This window comes from Diprion similis, chromosome 3 (assembly GCF_021155765.1).
Source record: "Diprion similis isolate iyDipSimi1 chromosome 3, iyDipSimi1.1, whole genome shotgun sequence".
Lineage (NCBI taxonomy): Eukaryota > Metazoa > Arthropoda > Insecta > Hymenoptera > Diprionidae > Diprion > Diprion similis.
The window spans coordinates 661597-678321 of NC_060107.1; the positions used below are offsets into that span (position 1 = coordinate 661597).

The 16725-nt window shown below is 46.4% G+C and overlaps 3 protein-coding genes across 3 annotated transcripts in view; 2 read left to right on the top strand and 1 right to left on the bottom strand.

Moving 5' to 3' along the window:
• Positions 1-3532, bottom strand: part of LOC124416756 (titin) — a 54352-nt gene extending 50820 nt beyond the window's left edge. Inside the window, exon 1 of the mRNA XM_046898064.1 lies at positions 3528-3532. The gene's annotated coding sequence lies outside the window, so the exon portion shown is untranslated. The remainder of the gene's footprint in view (positions 1-3527) is intronic.
• On the top strand, positions 257-7743 carry LOC124416759 (muscle M-line assembly protein unc-89). The gene is made up of 9 exons (XM_046898068.1): positions 257-512; positions 2476-2855; positions 3132-3354; positions 3483-3770; positions 3854-3981; positions 4073-4245; positions 4331-4667; positions 4757-5192; positions 5269-7743. The coding sequence occupies exons 1-9, from the start codon at positions 425-427 to the stop codon at positions 7452-7454; spliced, it is 4239 nt and encodes a 1412-aa protein (XP_046754024.1). The 5' UTR covers positions 257-424; the 3' UTR covers positions 7455-7743.
• A 459-nt stretch (positions 7744-8202) lies between these two features.
• The window catches only part of LOC124404240 (titin homolog), a 61450-nt gene continuing 52927 nt past the window's right edge, over positions 8203-16725 (top strand). Inside the window, exons 1-12 of the mRNA XM_046878219.1 lie at positions 8203-8385; positions 9491-9641; positions 12756-13044; positions 14097-14277; positions 14347-14597; positions 14672-14816; positions 14897-15109; positions 15194-15376; positions 15458-15655; positions 15745-15881; positions 15965-16301; positions 16376-16654. Of these exons, the coding sequence (XP_046734175.1) occupies positions 8373-8385; positions 9491-9641; positions 12756-13044; positions 14097-14277; positions 14347-14597; positions 14672-14816; positions 14897-15109; positions 15194-15376; positions 15458-15655; positions 15745-15881; positions 15965-16301; positions 16376-16654 (2377 nt within the window). The 5' untranslated portion in view covers positions 8203-8372. The remainder of the gene's footprint in view (positions 8386-9490; positions 9642-12755; positions 13045-14096; positions 14278-14346; positions 14598-14671; positions 14817-14896; positions 15110-15193; positions 15377-15457; positions 15656-15744; positions 15882-15964; positions 16302-16375; positions 16655-16725) is intronic.

Here is a 16725-nt window from a genome sequence, read left to right on the forward strand (position 1 = left end):
ACGTGCCATTGTCGACGGAGGTTGATCGGGGTGAGAGCAAGAGCAAAGCGGCGACGACGAGCAGCAGCAGAGAATCGGCATCGCAGGGAGCGAAGCTTTGAGCTTATTCACAGTGCCGCGGGTGCAAAAATAGCCGCGCATCGTTCGTCCGATGGCGTCGGCGTCGGCGTCGGTTCGTTCTCAGCTTGGCCGCAATTCGTCGACGGAAGACGCGGGGTCGCCGCTGTCGCTTAGATCGGCGCCCTATCGGCCCGTCTATCTAGTCACTCCTTCCCCGCGCTCGCGTCAGGCTCGCGCTATATCGAGACCCGCGGTCGGGCGAGGTGCGAAGTGAAGACGGTGGCGAGGACGGACCCGGCGACAAGGAGAAGCGGTGACGAGGCAGCCTGGCCCAGGACGGAGGGGGGCCCACCCCGAGCGCGCGATGGGCAACGCCCCGGCCAAGGCCGCCTACCCCAAGAGCCTTGCAGGGGCCGGAAACGGTGGCAAAAAGGTGCACTGGAGCAGTCCAGGTACGCCAGCGACGCAGGCAGCCACGAAAAGCTCGCGGCGGTCTCACGTAAGAGCGGAGGGAGGACGCTCGCCATTCCTCCCCCTCCTCCCCTTCGCCCCTCCTTCCTGCAAGCTCAGCAAAAGCGAATCCGTAACCCTGCCGCAACCACCGCCGCCATCTCGGTGCTTGAGGCTAACCCAGATTATACATTCCTCGCCAATTCCTATGACAGTTTTGACAGTCCTGTTCGCGTACTTCTGCACTAACAACTGGTTTGCAATTTTTTTTTTTTTTTTTTTTTCTTGCGCATCGCTTCGAGCGAACCACACGACGAAGATTGTTCAAGGGCTGGAACTTTTTTATGAGCCATCGGTCTTGATTAAATCCAGACCGATAGCCTTTCGTTGTAAGACCTTTGAATTTTCGCCTGAATACTTCGGATATCTACAGTTTTTTTCAATCGAGATTTAAACTTCGGAAATGCGCCGCTCGTATGACACGTGGTTTAGTTGTCTACGACCAGTAGACGTCGGCTCGACTGGTCACTAAATTTGGATACTGACTGCGAGCCGAGTATAAGAATGTTTTCCTTTTTTCTTTTTTTTTTCTTCGTTCTATCATTATTTGTTGGGCCCTCCATCAATCGGGGTCGTTGCTCTAGTCAAGTTTTCATTTCTTAAATATTCAGCTGTTCAGCTGCTTTCGGCTATCCCTTGGTGTTATTGAGAGTCGAGCGGAGATAACACTCATCGCCTAGTCGTTACCTAATATTTATTCAGACGTGATGATTTCTTCACACGTAAAAAATCGGGACTGACGATTTGCTCATATTATTTCACACTTGCGAGAGAAAATGTTTTTGTTACAATTTAAAAAAAATTTTAAATCATCGTAAACAGGTGAAACCTGACCAGATATCTAGTTGAATTGTAACCGAGCTAAAAAATCAGTCAAAGAAATTAAAATGCACCACCAACATTCCATTAAATTTTGAATAGGTGCGTTCTACGTACAAACTGTGAAAGTTAAGAAGTCAAGAGAAATAAGATTCACCTGATAGTAATATTTTTTTTTAAACATAATCGCAGGCGTGTTCTATTCTGTTGGTAGGTATATAGCTCCTTGGATTGGCAGGTCGGACATTTTCAAATGCTCAAATATTTTCTGAGAGGCTTCTACTAAGCGTCCGCACCAACGCTGTCTCGCCAGGTACACAGCTTATTTCGTAGTGTCAATAGCGGTATATTTTTTGACAAGCCCGACGGTAGGTCTCGCTCGTTATATTCCACGTATACAATATAGTCGACAAGACAAAGCAGATTGCCAAGTTTCGGAAGATCAGCCAAACTAAAGTTGTACTCTCACCTACCGCTAAGGTGAGCGATTGTACTTTCGACGAAGGCAAAACACTTCGCTACATCCGCAGTTTTCCTCGACACTCACAATCAGCGTTGCTCAATTCCAGTTGTATTAGGTGCCGTAAAGTTGATCGAGATTAACAATATCATTCTTATTTCAACCACCATCAGCCTTCGCTAATAGTATCGTATTGCTGCCATGGATTGGCTTATTTTTACAGTCTTTTAATTTATCAGTAGTTTGACAGAAACAGGGTATCTCTGGTTTCGAAGTAAGTTCCCTGGGGTTCAGTGCCACGTCGTCGTCGTCGAGGAGTCCGGGTATCTCCGTGTGACTTCGGCAACCGTTTCGAGTGTCTCGTCTTCTGCCAAGCTGTTTCTATTTTATTTCGGGATCGCCACGTGCGCGGATGTGTTGGTCACTGGCGTGTGGATGTGCCATAGTGTAGGTGCGCGCATGCCTCTTTCGAGGGTAGTCCAACGAGATTGGATTTTCCACATGCCCGATGCACTGCTGATCTATCGACTGCCCGATGCGTTGGGTACATCTAGCGCAACCTTCGATTGCATTCTGCAAGTAAGCATGACCACGACATGCCGAACTCATGCCAAGCAACTTCCCAGGTCTTCCGCGGCCTCCGGGCAAGCCAATCCTCGTCCCTGGTACCGAGGAAACGCAACCGGATGTCGTCAGCATCAGGTGGGAACGCTCCCCTAGCAACGGGGGTTCTGCTATCGTTGGGTACATGGTTGAGCACCGGCGCATGGGGTCTCCGCACTGGATCCGAGCTGCCCCGATTCTCTGCACGTTCCCCGAGCTGACCTTGAGTGGCCTTGAGCCAGGATGGCGGTACCAGTTTCGCGTCCGTGCCCAAAACGCCCTCGGTCTCTCCGAACCCAGCGAATTGTCCGACCCTCTCACGGTCACCCTGCAGAGGACGACAACGAGCACCCCGCACTTCGACCTAGAGCTCAAGGACACGGTGGCTCTTGAGAACGAACAGGTAAGAGGCGGGCTTGATTCGTGATGATGAAATATCGCCAGCTAGTCGACTGGAGCTGAAAATGAGCAATTGGATAAATAAAGCATGCTCAGGCTCCAGGCGGTGCAGCTACGCCTATTCCCGGCTTCGGAGAGAATTGCTTATTTTGCCAAAGCACTTTGTTTACGTTTGCCAGTTCGTTTTGAACCTTCACACCAGGAGCATACGTCGGAGCTGCTCGTTCTCGGTCGACTTTTCGAATATTATAACTCAGTAATTTTCGTTGAAAATTTTCAGGCAGAGTTCGTCGTGCAGTTCTCGGGCACTCCACTCCCGAAGATATCCTGGTTTAAGGACGGCTTCGAAATATTCAGTAGCCGGAGGACGCGGATCGTGACCGAGAACGGGAAGAGTTCACTCCTCATTCATCAGACCGCTCTGAACGACGAGGGAGAGATCAAGTGCACGGCCACCAACAGGGTCGGGCACATCAGCACCAAAGCGAAGCTTATTCTGGAAGGTGAGTTGAAAAGCCCATCGTTCCACATTTAAATGGTCAGAAACTCTTCTGCCGGTCGGTAATACCATGAAAAAGTTGTCCAGGATTGACGTTTGGGAAACGTTAATGATGCAGAGGACTTCTTTCAGCACCCCCGAAAATCAGACTCCCTCGGCAATACGAAGACGGGCTACTTTTTGAGCAAGACGAAACAATCAGACTTAAGGTCTCCCTGGCAGGTAGACCTTTGCCAAGTGTCACTTGGCTTCACGACGGTGAGGCAATTCCACAGGACCAGAGACACGTCGTCGAAGCGATGGAGGGTGAATCGGTGCTCAAGATTCCTGACGCCAAACGGGCTGACCGTGGAGAGTACACGATCCAAGCGTCGAACAAGCTTGGCGAAGACGTGTCGTCCTTTCTGGTCACCGTCACTGGTACATAACTTTACTTTGATCAACTGAAAAGAACTTTCATGTGGCTTGATTGATTCAATTTTTAAAATATATTTTATTCGCAGATCGACCGTCAGCACCGGGTAAAGCGATGGTCACTATGACCCTCGGTCGTTCAGTAACGCTTTCTTGGAAGGAACCGGACGATGACGGGGGATGTAAAATAGGGACTTATATCGTAGAATATTACAGAGTAAGTTAATGGATGTTGGAAGAAATATGTGATAGATTGTGTTTCGTGAGGAGATGAAATTTGAACGATCCTGTTTTTATCACTCGAATAGTTGGGCTGGGACGTCTGGCTGAAAGCGACTACGTGTCGTCAGTTGACAACAACCCTGGGCGAGTTGATCGAAGGATCGGAATATCGCTTTCGAGTGAAGGCTGAAAACCCTTACGGAGTGAGTGAACCTAGCGAAGAGAGCGATGTCGTCTTCATTCCGGACGTGAAGAGAGGGTTAGTGAGAGTATTGCTCTGTTCATTCTGTTGTTCGTTATTACGCAGGGTGCATTTGCGTTTTTCGATTCTTTTACATGGATAGGATCACCGAGCCTCCGTTGAAAGGAAAGTCTCAGAGTCAGCGAGAAATCAACAAAACGAAAGAAAAGCGTGAGGTGAGTTTTGCCGAGCCGGTTCAGAGGACGCGAAGCTTGACTCGAGAAGAGGCTAACAGGGGAGTCAGGAATCCGAGTCCCGAATGGACGTCAACCCAGCAGCTTAGCACCGGGAGATTGAGTCGGGCGGATGACCCAGCGTTCGCCAGAAGAGCTGGTTCCAGACCAAAGCCAAAGCCAGACCCACCATTGAAGGCAAAAAGGTTGTCGAAGCAAGAGAGGATCGACACCGGGGACAATTTGACTTTGCCCAAGGACACGGAAGTGAGATTTTACGAGTTATCTAACGTGTTCATCTATATGTTATCTAACTCTCTCAGTAACAATACCAATTAACCTGATGCTTTCCGCAGACTCTGGCAACTCTTAATGTCTCCGACAGCCGGGGAAACCTGAATTTTGGTAAGCAAAAGACTTTGGAACCAATATTGGCAAGTCGGCGTTCCCCCTTCAGGGATTCAAGGTCTCGTTCGGTTTCGAGGGAGAGAAGTCCGTCACCGTTACTGATGCCGAAGATACAGGAGTCCCACGAGGAGTTACTGGCCGCAACGCCACACTCAACATCCTCGAATCTTGTTTTACAGAAACAAAAGACTGTCGATAGCCTGCCTGATACTAGGCCATTGAACGTCGGTTTGAGGAAACAAAATACGGTTGACAATATTCTAATGTCGCCCAGTTCGCCAAGAGAAAATGACGAGAGCATGCTTCACGGTAGCTCCGAATTCATGCTGGTATTGTACCCTGATGAAAACAATCACATCAGCCAAGAACAAAATAATGCTACAAGTAAGACCATTTCGATTTTATGCTTCATATTAAAAATATTTTTTACCCTCGAGTTACAACTCGATTACATTTTCAGGTATTAAAGAGGGTCAGCAGATCAATATGGCGGCTGAAGAAGATGATCTAGTCCCTCCGCCCCTGTCACTCTCATTGCCAGAGTTATTCAGTGCCAGTCATGAGGTGGTGGAAACTCTTCGGGAGGCCGTGAGTTCAACCGAGCTGCTACACGAGCGCGCGATGGAGCGTTTTTACCACGCTGTAGCCGTCGAAGAAGCGGAATTAGCCAAGCGGAAGGCTCAGACGGAGAGGCGCACCGGTGAATTGGCTGGTCTGACAGGAAAGGCCTCGCAGAAGGGCGAGGTAAAGATAAGGATCAACTCTCTGGAAGCCATCGACGGCAGCTCACCCGAGAGAAGAGCTTCTCTTAGGAGAAAACTGTCCAACTCTGGCGTAACTAGCCAAATAGCTTGGCAGGCGAAGCGGAATCGCAGGAGGTCGAGCGAAGGTCAGACCGAAACCCCAGCAACCCTCAGCACCAGACCGAATGTACTCTTAGACGCTTCTTCAGATCCCAATCTACGGACTACGGTAATCGCAGCTGGTATGCCAGATCACAGTGAAAGATTGCATCGATGGGACTCGAAAAACATGCCATTGACTGTAGAGATATCAGAGGTTCCGGAAACTGATGTACCCGAAAAGGAATCCTACAGAAATAATAAGGTGGTGGAGGAGGCCGAGGTCCAGAGTGTGGAAACTTCAGAGGAGGAGGAAGACGAGGAGGTGGAAGAGGAGGAGAGCAGTGATAGCGAAGATCTGAAATTACTGAAGGCACGGATCCTGGCTCAGCCGATTATCGATGAGGAGGATACGTACCATCCCAGAGGAAGACCTGTGCAGCACATCAGTCCTGATCCACCGCCAGTCCCTCCTCATACGATTCCAATTTTGGACATTTCTTCGTCCATTCCGACGAGGCCGGTTTCTCTTCCATCGTCGCCGACAAATTTGATGCCGAAGTCGATATTGAAGAAAAGAACGGAGACCGAGGTGATTCCGTTGAACCAATTCGGAAGACCCGTACCGCCAGAAAAACCAATTCGCAAGTCCCTTCAGCCCGAAGAAACTCAAGTTCAGCAACCACCGCAACAGCAGACTGTAACGTTGAGAAAGAAATCGTTGACCAGCATACCGGACGAAGTTAAGGGTGCGGTGATTTCCGAATCGGACATCGACAACTCGAATGTTCTCTCCGCCGCGGAAGTAGCGAGGAACCGAAGGAGGCAGGTACGGCAAACCTCGTTGGAAGAAGAAGCCGAGGCTAATATGGCTGTGATAAGTCATTACACGGAAATAGTCAAGCAACACTCTTCCGGACAATCCGTCCATCCACCGCTCTACCTGAAAAGGGAAGATCTGGTCAAAGCAGCCCTGGTTGGCGAAATTGAGTCACCGGTTGTGCAAAACGACACGAAGGTTTTACTGAAAGCGAATGGTACCCTGAAGGACGTGGCAGCTATGGAGGACGTGACAAGAAGGAGCAAATCAAATCTTCCCGATAAAACGGAGACGCCAACGACGAAGCGAGAGGCGGTTAAAGATGCCCGGAAATCGGCGGAACGTGAAGACAGCGTCAAGGTCAGAAGAAACAGCGTCGCATCGCGGGGCTCAACGCCAGCTAAAGATTCGAAGGATATGACGAAGCGGGAGAGCCGTTCATCTTCGAGGAATGAATCGGTAGCGGGTGTTCCTCACTCAAGGAACGTGTCGAGAGAGCGACGCCCTTCGAGACCATCCTCAAGAACCGAAAACCGAGTCGCGCCACAGGAAAAATCGGTGCAACAACGCGGCCGACTGCCATCGAGGTCGACGTCAGAGGACATTCGATCGTCGAGAGATAAGTCGTTGGAAAAACGAAAGTCCAGTCGACCAAATTCCAGGTCTAGTTCAAGGGATCGCTTCCGTCCTGAGACCCCGACCGAGGTGAAAATGGAGCGTCTTCATCAGGCGTTGGGGAGTCGAAAATACAGGCCAACTAGACAGTACTCGGACACTGTAGCCGAGCTGAATGCCGACGCTGAGAGAAAGGTGAAGTCGACGATGAGTTACGTTACTGATCTTACCCTGCTCGCTGCTGCCATTTACGTTTACTTTCTAAAGAGTGAAATCCTCGCCTTACCATTCATCGGACTTCTTCTCTATCGCCAAATCCAGGAAGAGATTCACAGGTGGCTACCCAAGTGGTGGAAACACCGGGAATAAGATGAATATATCTACGCATGTACAGTTGAAAAACTAACGATTATTTATCTCGAACAACTGTATTACCACGAAAGACACTCATATATAATACATGTATATTTATTTAAAAGTAAATGAAAAATTCATATTTATTATGTATACAAGCCTGCGCATAACTGTAATATTGCAACTTATAGTTTGTTAAATTTATTCATTTATTATATTACGTTAATGATTATAATTATCAAACGCCGAATAGTTCTAAATACTACCATGTAAATAATTATAAGAGATTAATTTAAGCTGAAAACACCAAAAAAAGGGTAAAAAAAAAAAACAGAAAAGAAAAACACAAGAAATTAATCGAAACGCATCTTCATATTCTACCTCGGATCATCATACTCGTCCATCTCCCTCAGCTGCTTTTTATACATAGTTCAACAAGCAATCTTACTTGATTGAGTGAATATCGTTAAATCGTATAAATGTTGGTTTACATCTGCGATGATGATAATACACCTGTCCTTAAGGCATGCATGCAAATATGCGTATTTGGGGATCAGAGTTGTAGAGATAACGAGGAGCGAATGTTTATCAAAGTATAAACAGCAGCCCCGGTGTTATGTTGTGTCTGGTATGAATACAACGTAACTCGACATGTCAAGAGGGGAATTACGTCAGCGTCGCGCATGCTCATTGGTCTGGTCTTGGGTCGGCGCCGTGACGCGACGCGTCGCGACGTACCCGAAAGACGATTTTAGACCGCAGCCCTTAGCGCGCGGCGGCCCCTCCTGCCCACAGATTTAGAGGTGCGCGGTGCGTGCGTCGTCGAATTGGAAAAGAGACAAACAGCGTGCCCCACGTTTGCCGGGCACTGCTTGCTGCCGGAGTGATGTCAGGGCGAGTGTGGCGCAGGAGGTACCGACGACACCTTACGACATGACGCTCGCAGGTAAGAGATTTGGATAAAACCATTCGCCGACGGAGACTCGGGCTCAGGACATCCGAACGAAATTACAAGCTGCGTTCCTTCGCTGTTTTTCCTGGACTCCTGGTCTCCCCCCTTATTGGCTCATATCAGCCGAGCCTTTCACTTTACTCTGCAAGGCCTTCGCGTGACCGCCAAAGTTTTCCGGTCTGACACTTGAGTGATTAACGGTGAAATTTTCATGCGTTCATCCAAAATTGAGTCGGGTATTTTTACTCTTATTTATTCTTCTTGTACGGAGATGCTCGCCGATCCTTCCCAAAGTTTTCAATTTTCTGTTACAAGACATCGGGAGCTTGAAAATTTTGCAAATTTTCTATGCTCTCAATTGCCGTGAAAAGACGAAGACTTTTCAAATCACAAGCTCTTCGCCCTGGTCGTGGCGATCGAGCTTGATGAAATAATAATTATACCTGGGCGAAAACGACGGAAAATCGGGTGTCGAAGCAGCAATTGTTCGGAAAGCTCCTGGAGAAAGTGGAAGCGCAGAAAGCCGGTCCTCCCGCACGATGTTGCAGATGCTTCGAGAGTTTGAGCTTGAATATCTTGAGGCTAGGCGTGCCACTTGCGCACAGTCATTTAAACAGTATTTTTAGAATCTCGGCAAGTTGAGCACACACCGAAAACATATCTCCGTGTATTACTGTATAGCTGTACGAACTCGAAACTTTTACCCCGACTTTATCGCTCGCATCTCGCTAACACCGCTTAACACCTGTCAACGCTGCACTCTGAAGATCTCTGCCATTCTGGCGTGTGCAAAATCAATCCTCACAGATCACAGAAATCGATTCATCTCCCGACCAAGGCTTATTCAAGGAACGAACTTGTTACTAGATTCATTACTTCGACACCTTATCGTTTCATACTTTCATGTCATCGCAAATTGCTTTTTATTTACTCTAAAATATCTTCATCTACCCTCGAGGATCGTTGGCCGCTCTTCTCCATGCATGTAAAATATGGGTGTGAACCGATTCAGCTAAAAGTTTTTCAACTTTTTGGATCTTTTCTTCGTTTGCAAGCCGATGATTTGTGCGTTAATAATCGTTTATTTTGCTTGTCCAAGATGGTACCACTGCCAAACCGAGTAAAATCGATGCACCGCTATGGCAGGACGACGCGAAACAATTGACAGCCTCAGGACGTCCAGGATCAGATTTGACAGTGGAAGTAATATTGGACCAGACAGGGAATTATGGAAAACTCAACTTTGAACTGTGAGTATAACACAAAACTTCCTGACTCTAAATGCTTAATTTCTAGAAGATTGAGTGCACCGTTTAAAAATGCATCAAGGTTGCGACAAGCTTTAGACCCGCCAACATGAGTGACAGCGGAAGAAAATAAATTGTGTCTGAAACGTCGTGTAACGGACCAGGGAGCTACGCGCAGTTTGCGGTGTTGACAAAAAACAGAGATTTTTGTCAAATCACATGAAATGCGTAGCTTGAAAATTGTAGGAAGAACCTACAAGCAATCGTTCTATATTTATTTTCAATTATATCCAATATTAAGGAAGTCATTACTATATATTCCAAATAAAATTCAACACGTGCAAGACATTCGATTAACAAAACGCTATCAAGTTGCGCAACTTGAGGTAAACGTACGTAAGTCTAAATTTGCCAAGTATCAATTTGCAGAAAGAAAAAACGTCTATTTAACAGCTTCGGAGAATGATTCCAAACTTAGGATAATACTTGCATTTTTAACTCGGAGGATTACCCGACGAATTAAGACTAAAGACAATCAAACAAAAACTGTATTAAGGTTATTTCTCGATGAATGAATTTTTTTTTCCTAAGTATTCCGTAAGTTGACAACGTGAACAATCGACAATCGATAATCGAGAAATACGACATCCGGATAAAATGTGTAACAGGGCTGAACAGCTGTCGAGGGTTTTTCCCAAAAGATCGGAATGAAATCTGGTTGGAATACGGTAGTGGTGACGTGTGAGCGGTAGCTATAGGATGTAGCCAACACAACATCACATATTATCCGAAGATTGCGACGTCCCTCGGAAACGAAAATACCTCGAACCGGCGGGGCCTTGGCACGCGACGAGAAACGCACGGCGTGAAGCTTTCCTCACACCGACGAGAGGTCGCAGCTTTGTGGATTTTGATCGGAACTTTGGAATTGATATCCCTATTAGCGATTCATTGATAAAATAAAGGGGGAAGGCAGTTCATCCCCCGCAAAAACCGCAGGATCTTTCATCTGTCGTGACCGATTAACCGTTACCGTCACCCCCGCAAATATCGAGCCCCGTAATTTTTATCCATACCGTCTGAACAGCGCTTAAGCTTTTGAAGCTCCCGATCGGAGGCGTCTCAATGTTGAGAAGGGTAGAGAAGTTTTGCCGCCCGAGGTTTGGGAGGCGGACGCTATCAGTCTTGCTCCGCGAGCGTCGCGACGTCCGACCAACCGACCCCACCGACGCACTTCCAACCAGGAAGCGACGCTCTCCTTTCGAAAACGCGCGCCGCTCCGAACGAAGACACGACAAGAAGCAAGGAATATCAGGCCTAAGTGGCCGAAATTGAGGTGTAAAGTGGTTACCGAGTGAATTGAATTCTGGAAAAGTGTAGTCTGAGGCTGACTGCAAGTGAAACGTGCAAAAACGAATAATGTTGATGTGATATCCGTTGGGCATAGAGAAGCTTTTAATTACTCGACTTGATTAGTTATTTATGTTCAGGTCGGGTATTGGGTGAAAGTGTTTAGTACGAGAGTTAGTTGCTAACTAAATTGTGGAATTACAAAGACGGAAAACGCAGGTACTTGACAGCGCGGCAGTGCCAAATCTGAAAACTGACGTAACTCGTTAAGCGCTCAATAACTCTGCACTTGTCGTAACTTGATCAGTGATTCGGATTTCAACGTTTCGCTATACATCCAATTATCCATAAAGTTGAATTTTCCCGAATCTGTTGTAATTCCGAAAGCTGTAGAAGCCCCGTGAATGGGGAAACAGAATCGACCGCCGAGCATTAAACATCGGACAAAGAATGACTATAAATAAAATTGTGCGGTTACGTGAAAACTACGAAGGCTCGCCGTACCGGCTAAGATACCACCGGGCGTTAACTGACGACGTTAAAACATCTCGAGAAAATTCTGATGTCATTTTGAGCGTCGGCTGACCCGCCGCGTCACTTTGTATCATTCAATTTTCTCATTTTACCTCGCCATGGGAAGTCAGTGCTGCAAGTGTGCTAATGGAAAAAGAGCTATTACTGCGCCACACGAAGTTAAGCAAGGGTAGGTCTGAGTACTCCAAAAAATTATCAAAAAACATCTCTTTTACGTCCTTCCCCTTTCGTCTCAATAAATGCGAGTCGTGTAATTCACAGGCTGAATTCATTCGTGAAGCTAGACCATTATAACTTGAAAAGATTTTCTAAAAAACATATTATTTTTCACTCTATATTTTCAATTTAAATCATACGAAAAATGAAAGTGTCTTTAAGTATATTTTTAAAAAATATATTCAAATATTTTCGCAACAATTTATGTCCAACAGAATTGTGTTTGTGAATTCTGTTGTGGATTGTCCGTATTCTTTGATGAAGTATCGATAGTTTGGTTGTCGAGCTGGGTAGTTAGTGGTGCCAAAGGTGTTTGCGCATTATTCAACGTAGATGCCAATTGCGCAACGTTTAATTATTCCCAGAAAACTATCGATCATTGTATCGAGTGATGATCTCGCAGACTCGGATGATTGTTTTATAGAACGTCGTTTGGACATCAGCCATCCCCAAATCCAACGAAAACAGATCAGAATGAGTATCGTGACATTTGCCGATTACCTCTTGCGAAAGAAGGTCGCGAATGCTGCAACGTGAAGACTTGGAATGAGGTTGTTGTCCGCAAGCTCAAACGACTGGGCCTTGATTTGTTATTTACCTATTATTAGGGTACCTTCGATTGGCTGCGATCGAGGATTAATACAAGTTCCTCATTCTGTGTTTATTCCATACATAAACGTATCTGAAAATAGACTAAATTTTACACACTAGCTTGTACCTGAAACTGAATCGAGCTTCTTCGTATTGTTTAAGATGTCATGAAGAGTCTGATCCACGTGGAGCGTGTGACATGTGACAAAAGTCCGGTATGCTATTTTAACGCACGTGTAGGAACCACGTGTTCTCAATCTATGACCCCTCGTTAACGCCTAGCTGATGGATATGTTGATCAAGAGCCTCGTATACTTGATCCAGTAACAGAGTGACTCTTCTCGACTGTTTGAAAAAAAATATTACATGGAATGGGAGAGAATGCGACACCTATTCTTCATAATTTTTGAATGCTCGCTGTTTCAGATTGCGGGATCAACTTCCAGTCGCGAGAGAACGTTACCACGTTCAGGCACGAGGAAACGTGGTGCAATTGACTTTAGAGCATTCGAGAACGGATGACAGTGGCCGATACGCTCTGGTAGCCAGAAACATCGCTGGCGAATCATCGCGAATGATACGATTCAACGTTGACGACGTAAACGGCGAAGACGGTGACCCACCAGTCTTCGTAAGGAGGCTTAGCGACCTCGCCGTGAAAGTAGGAACAAGAACGAGGTTCCTGGTGGAAATCAGAAGCTCAACCAAATTGAAGGCAAGTAGGTCCAAGTCCTGATTTAACAACTGTCTTATGATTACGAAAGCGCTGCCATCTCGTTTCTTTCATTGTCATTAAGTTACTAGGGACGTTGATGCCGAGTTGACGGCTCGACGATAATTGGAAAGAGGATAAAAAAATTCAAAATAGAACTTTGTATGTTTGTCTTTGAATCACATGGGTTAGATCACCCAGAGAACTGATTGTACTTCCTGATTCCTGCTCGAGCGGTTAAATCATGCTCTCGAGCAGCTGAACCGAGTCAAGTGTAGAAGCAAATCGAGAAATGAGAGAATCCAGGAGAAAATAGGAGAATGAGGAGGATTAAGGGGTCCATGACCCGGGAGTCTGAGCTAACTTTGGATCTGCGGAATTGACCAAGTTCCCTTGGCGGTCATCGGCACCGCCTGTCTAGTCTACGCCAAAATCGGATAGAAATGAATCCGCGCTTTGGAAGGCATCGAATATCCCGTGTCTCGCCGAGGAACGAAAAAGTCTGATAAACGAGCACAGAAGAAATAGGACATGTGTAAAAATAACCGCATCTGCACGATCGAGTCTAAAGCTGTAGTATAAACGACAGAAGGTAGTTTGTTTTTTTTGGTATTAAGAAAGACATTCTTTACCGGATATCCCCCGCAAACATAACCCAGATTATCCTTGGTAAATGGTGACAGCGCGAAAATTTTCAACAACCTGGAAGGAGTTTAACGATCAATAAACTCTCGGATCATCAATTGTAAGCTACTAGACTTATCCGCGCCTTTAGTGATCCGTTATTATCTCCGAAACCGTTTTATTAATAGAATATCACACTGCCGGATCCCAGGGAACCAATTTGCGCAGATGTATAGGCGTGTCACTTACTTCATAGCCTTCTATATGCTAAATTGCCGGGGCAGCGTGGTGCTCCGTCATTTCCTTTTCTAACAATGCGGTCAGGACGGGCTATTCTTGGAAATGCGTAATGCCTGCAATAATTAGTCCTTCCATCTCCGCTGAACCTGATTCACCAAATTCTCGTTCTGAGTTCATCATTTCGCTTTCAGGTTACTTGGCACAGGAACGATGAACCGATCCAGGAAGGAACCAGGTTTACCTTTGTTCACGAGGGAAACTTTTACTGCGTCGATGTCGCCCCCGTCACGGTCGAAGATCAAGGACACTGGACATGCATGGCGGAGAATCCATCAGGCCGTTCGTCGTGCACGTCCCACCTCAACGTCGTTGGTAGGTTGCAAGTCTCTTTTTAGAGTCGAAAATCGCACAGTTTGCTTGAGTCTCGATGAATTTCCACAGTGCCAAAGGCCTACAAAAAACCAGAGTTTGTCGAAGAGCTTCGAGCCCTCCTCACGGAAATGGGGACCGTTTCTTTGGAATGTAAAGTCATCGGGGTTCCGACACCTGTGTTGAAATGGTTCAAGGACAGCAAAGAGATCAAGGCTGGTGACGTATTCGCCTTGACCGCCAATCCCGATGACCCAACGTCACTTGGAACTTACACTTGCGAGGCCGTGAACTGTATGGGCACAACTTATTCCTCTTCTAAAGTGAGTAATCGATTTTGAAGCGCAACACAATGCCCAAACTCGTCATGAATTCTGTCACTCCGTTTTCCTTACAGGTTCACGTGATGGGCAAGGGCAGTAGAGAAGGTTCTATGAAACCAGCTGATAGTTTGACACAGTCCGGACCTCTGCCTGTCTTCAGAAAGATCCTTCAGGACGAGTCCAGTAGAATTGGCGAATCTTTGATACTGTCGTGTCAAGGTGAATTTAAAAAAAGAAAGAAAAAACTCTTCATCTCGTGCTCGCGAGTAAATCTGATATTCAAAAAGTGTAAATTTCAGTTCAAGTTCCTCCATGGCCTAAAACCATCACCTGGTACAATAAGGAAGGCCGCATAGACGCTAGTGAGAAATATCATATAATGGAAGACGGTCTTGGTGGGTATTCGATAGAAATAAAACCACTGGAAGCTATGGATGAGGGTGAATGGAAATGTGTAGCTACAAGCAGTGAGAATGTCAAGCAGTTCACTACGTGTCACGTGATGATGTCAAGTGAGTTGAGGTTTTTTTATTTACCTTTCTTCTCCCGCAAATGATGATTTCGGTTCATACAAAACTACCAACTTTTGTGTATAGTTCCTAAGAACTACCGGAAGCCGCGGTTCATGGAAAGCTTAAAGGCAGTGCTCACTGAAGAAGGACTCGTTTCCTTCGAATGCAAGGTGGTCGGTTTTCCTACTCCAGTCTTACGATGGTTCAAAGATGGGCAGGAACTCAAACCTGGCGACGTTTATCAGTTAACGGGCACCAATTCTTTAGGTATGGATAATAAGGATTTGACAATAAATTATTAAAAGCACGTGGGTAACGCCCGCAAATAATAAACGTCATTTGCCTCAGGTTCCTACTGTTGCATTGCGAGAAACTGCATGGGCGAGACCAGAAGCACAGCTGAGCTAACTGTCGAGGACATTCAGAACCAGCTCAACGAAGAAGAACGACTACAACTCTTCACTATGAATCAGCCACCGAAGTTTATCAAGGGTCTAAAAAGCTGCGAGGCGAAAATCAACGAAGATTTTCGCTTTACGATTGAAGGTAGTATAAGGAAGAAACATGCCAGCAAATCTGGCAAAGTCGCTTTCAACTAAATTTTCACCTCAAAACGAACCAATTTTTTCTTACAGTCAGCATTGCCCCAGAGCCCACGTTGTCGTGGTACAGAGACGATGAACCAGTAAACGAAAATGAAAAGTACCAAGTGCTTCGGGAGATGCTGGGCACGTGTCACCTAAATATAAGGAAACTGGAATTCGTCGATCAAGTATGGACTGGATGAACGGAATATTTTTTCTGTAAGTGCTGATCTACCGCAGCCATGTGAGTAAATCGAGATGAATTTTTCAGGCTGAATGGAAGTGCGTCGCTACCAACGACTTCGGCCACAGCATAACGTCCTGTTTCTTGAAGCTCATTATTCCGAAGCATTTCAAAATGCCAAGATTCCTTGAAAGCTTGCGTGCCATCCTGTCCGAAGAGGGTGCTGTCAATCTCGAATGCAAAGTCATCGGAGTTCCTCAGCCAGTCCTAAAATGGTATAAGGATGGGGTCGAACTGAAACCTGGAGACATACACAGGATCATTTCGGGTCAAGATGGCACGTGTTGTCTCGGGACTTACACTTGCGAGGCGACAAACTGCATGGGTACAGTATGCAGCTCAGCCTCGCTTCTTGGCTTCGAAGGTAAAGAGCAGTCTGCGTAAATCTGTCAGTCTGTATTAGATTCTGAGTACGAATGAAATTCTGAACCCCCGTAGATCGAGCTGCCACGAAAAAAGAGCCGAAAGAAATACCGCCGGGGCACGAGCTTGCTCGCAACCTCTCGCTGTCCACCATCCACGAGGAGAGGACGTCTCAGATGTACGACACACCACAGACTGACATATCGATGACGCTGGATGAACGGGGTGAAGTTTCCTTCAGTTTTGACGGGAAGGAAGTATCCGTAAGCCTGTACGAGACTCCGGACCTTACTGAGGAAGAAGCGCTACAGATTGTTGAAATGTATGCAGACCAACTGTCGGAACACGTGACTGGTACGTGGTGATATTTCTTATGATTTTCGATGTAGCTTGGTGTGTGAGTGAATCTTATCCTTTCTTTATGT

What these genes read in the sequence shown, in the direction of transcription:
- LOC124416759 (XM_046898068.1), top strand. Translation starts at nt 425, where the DNA reads ATGGGCAACGCCCCGGCCAAGGCCGCCTACCCCAAGAGCCTTGCAGGG. An exon ending in ATTCCGGACGTGAAGAGAGG is followed by an intron (nt 4,246 to 4,330) that starts GTTAGTGAGAGT and finishes TTACATGGATAG; the next exon opens with GATCACCGAGCCTCCGTTGA. An exon ending in AGAACAAAATAATGCTACAA is followed by an intron (nt 5,193 to 5,268) that starts GTAAGACCATTT and finishes TTACATTTTCAG; the next exon opens with GTATTAAAGAGGGTCAGCAG.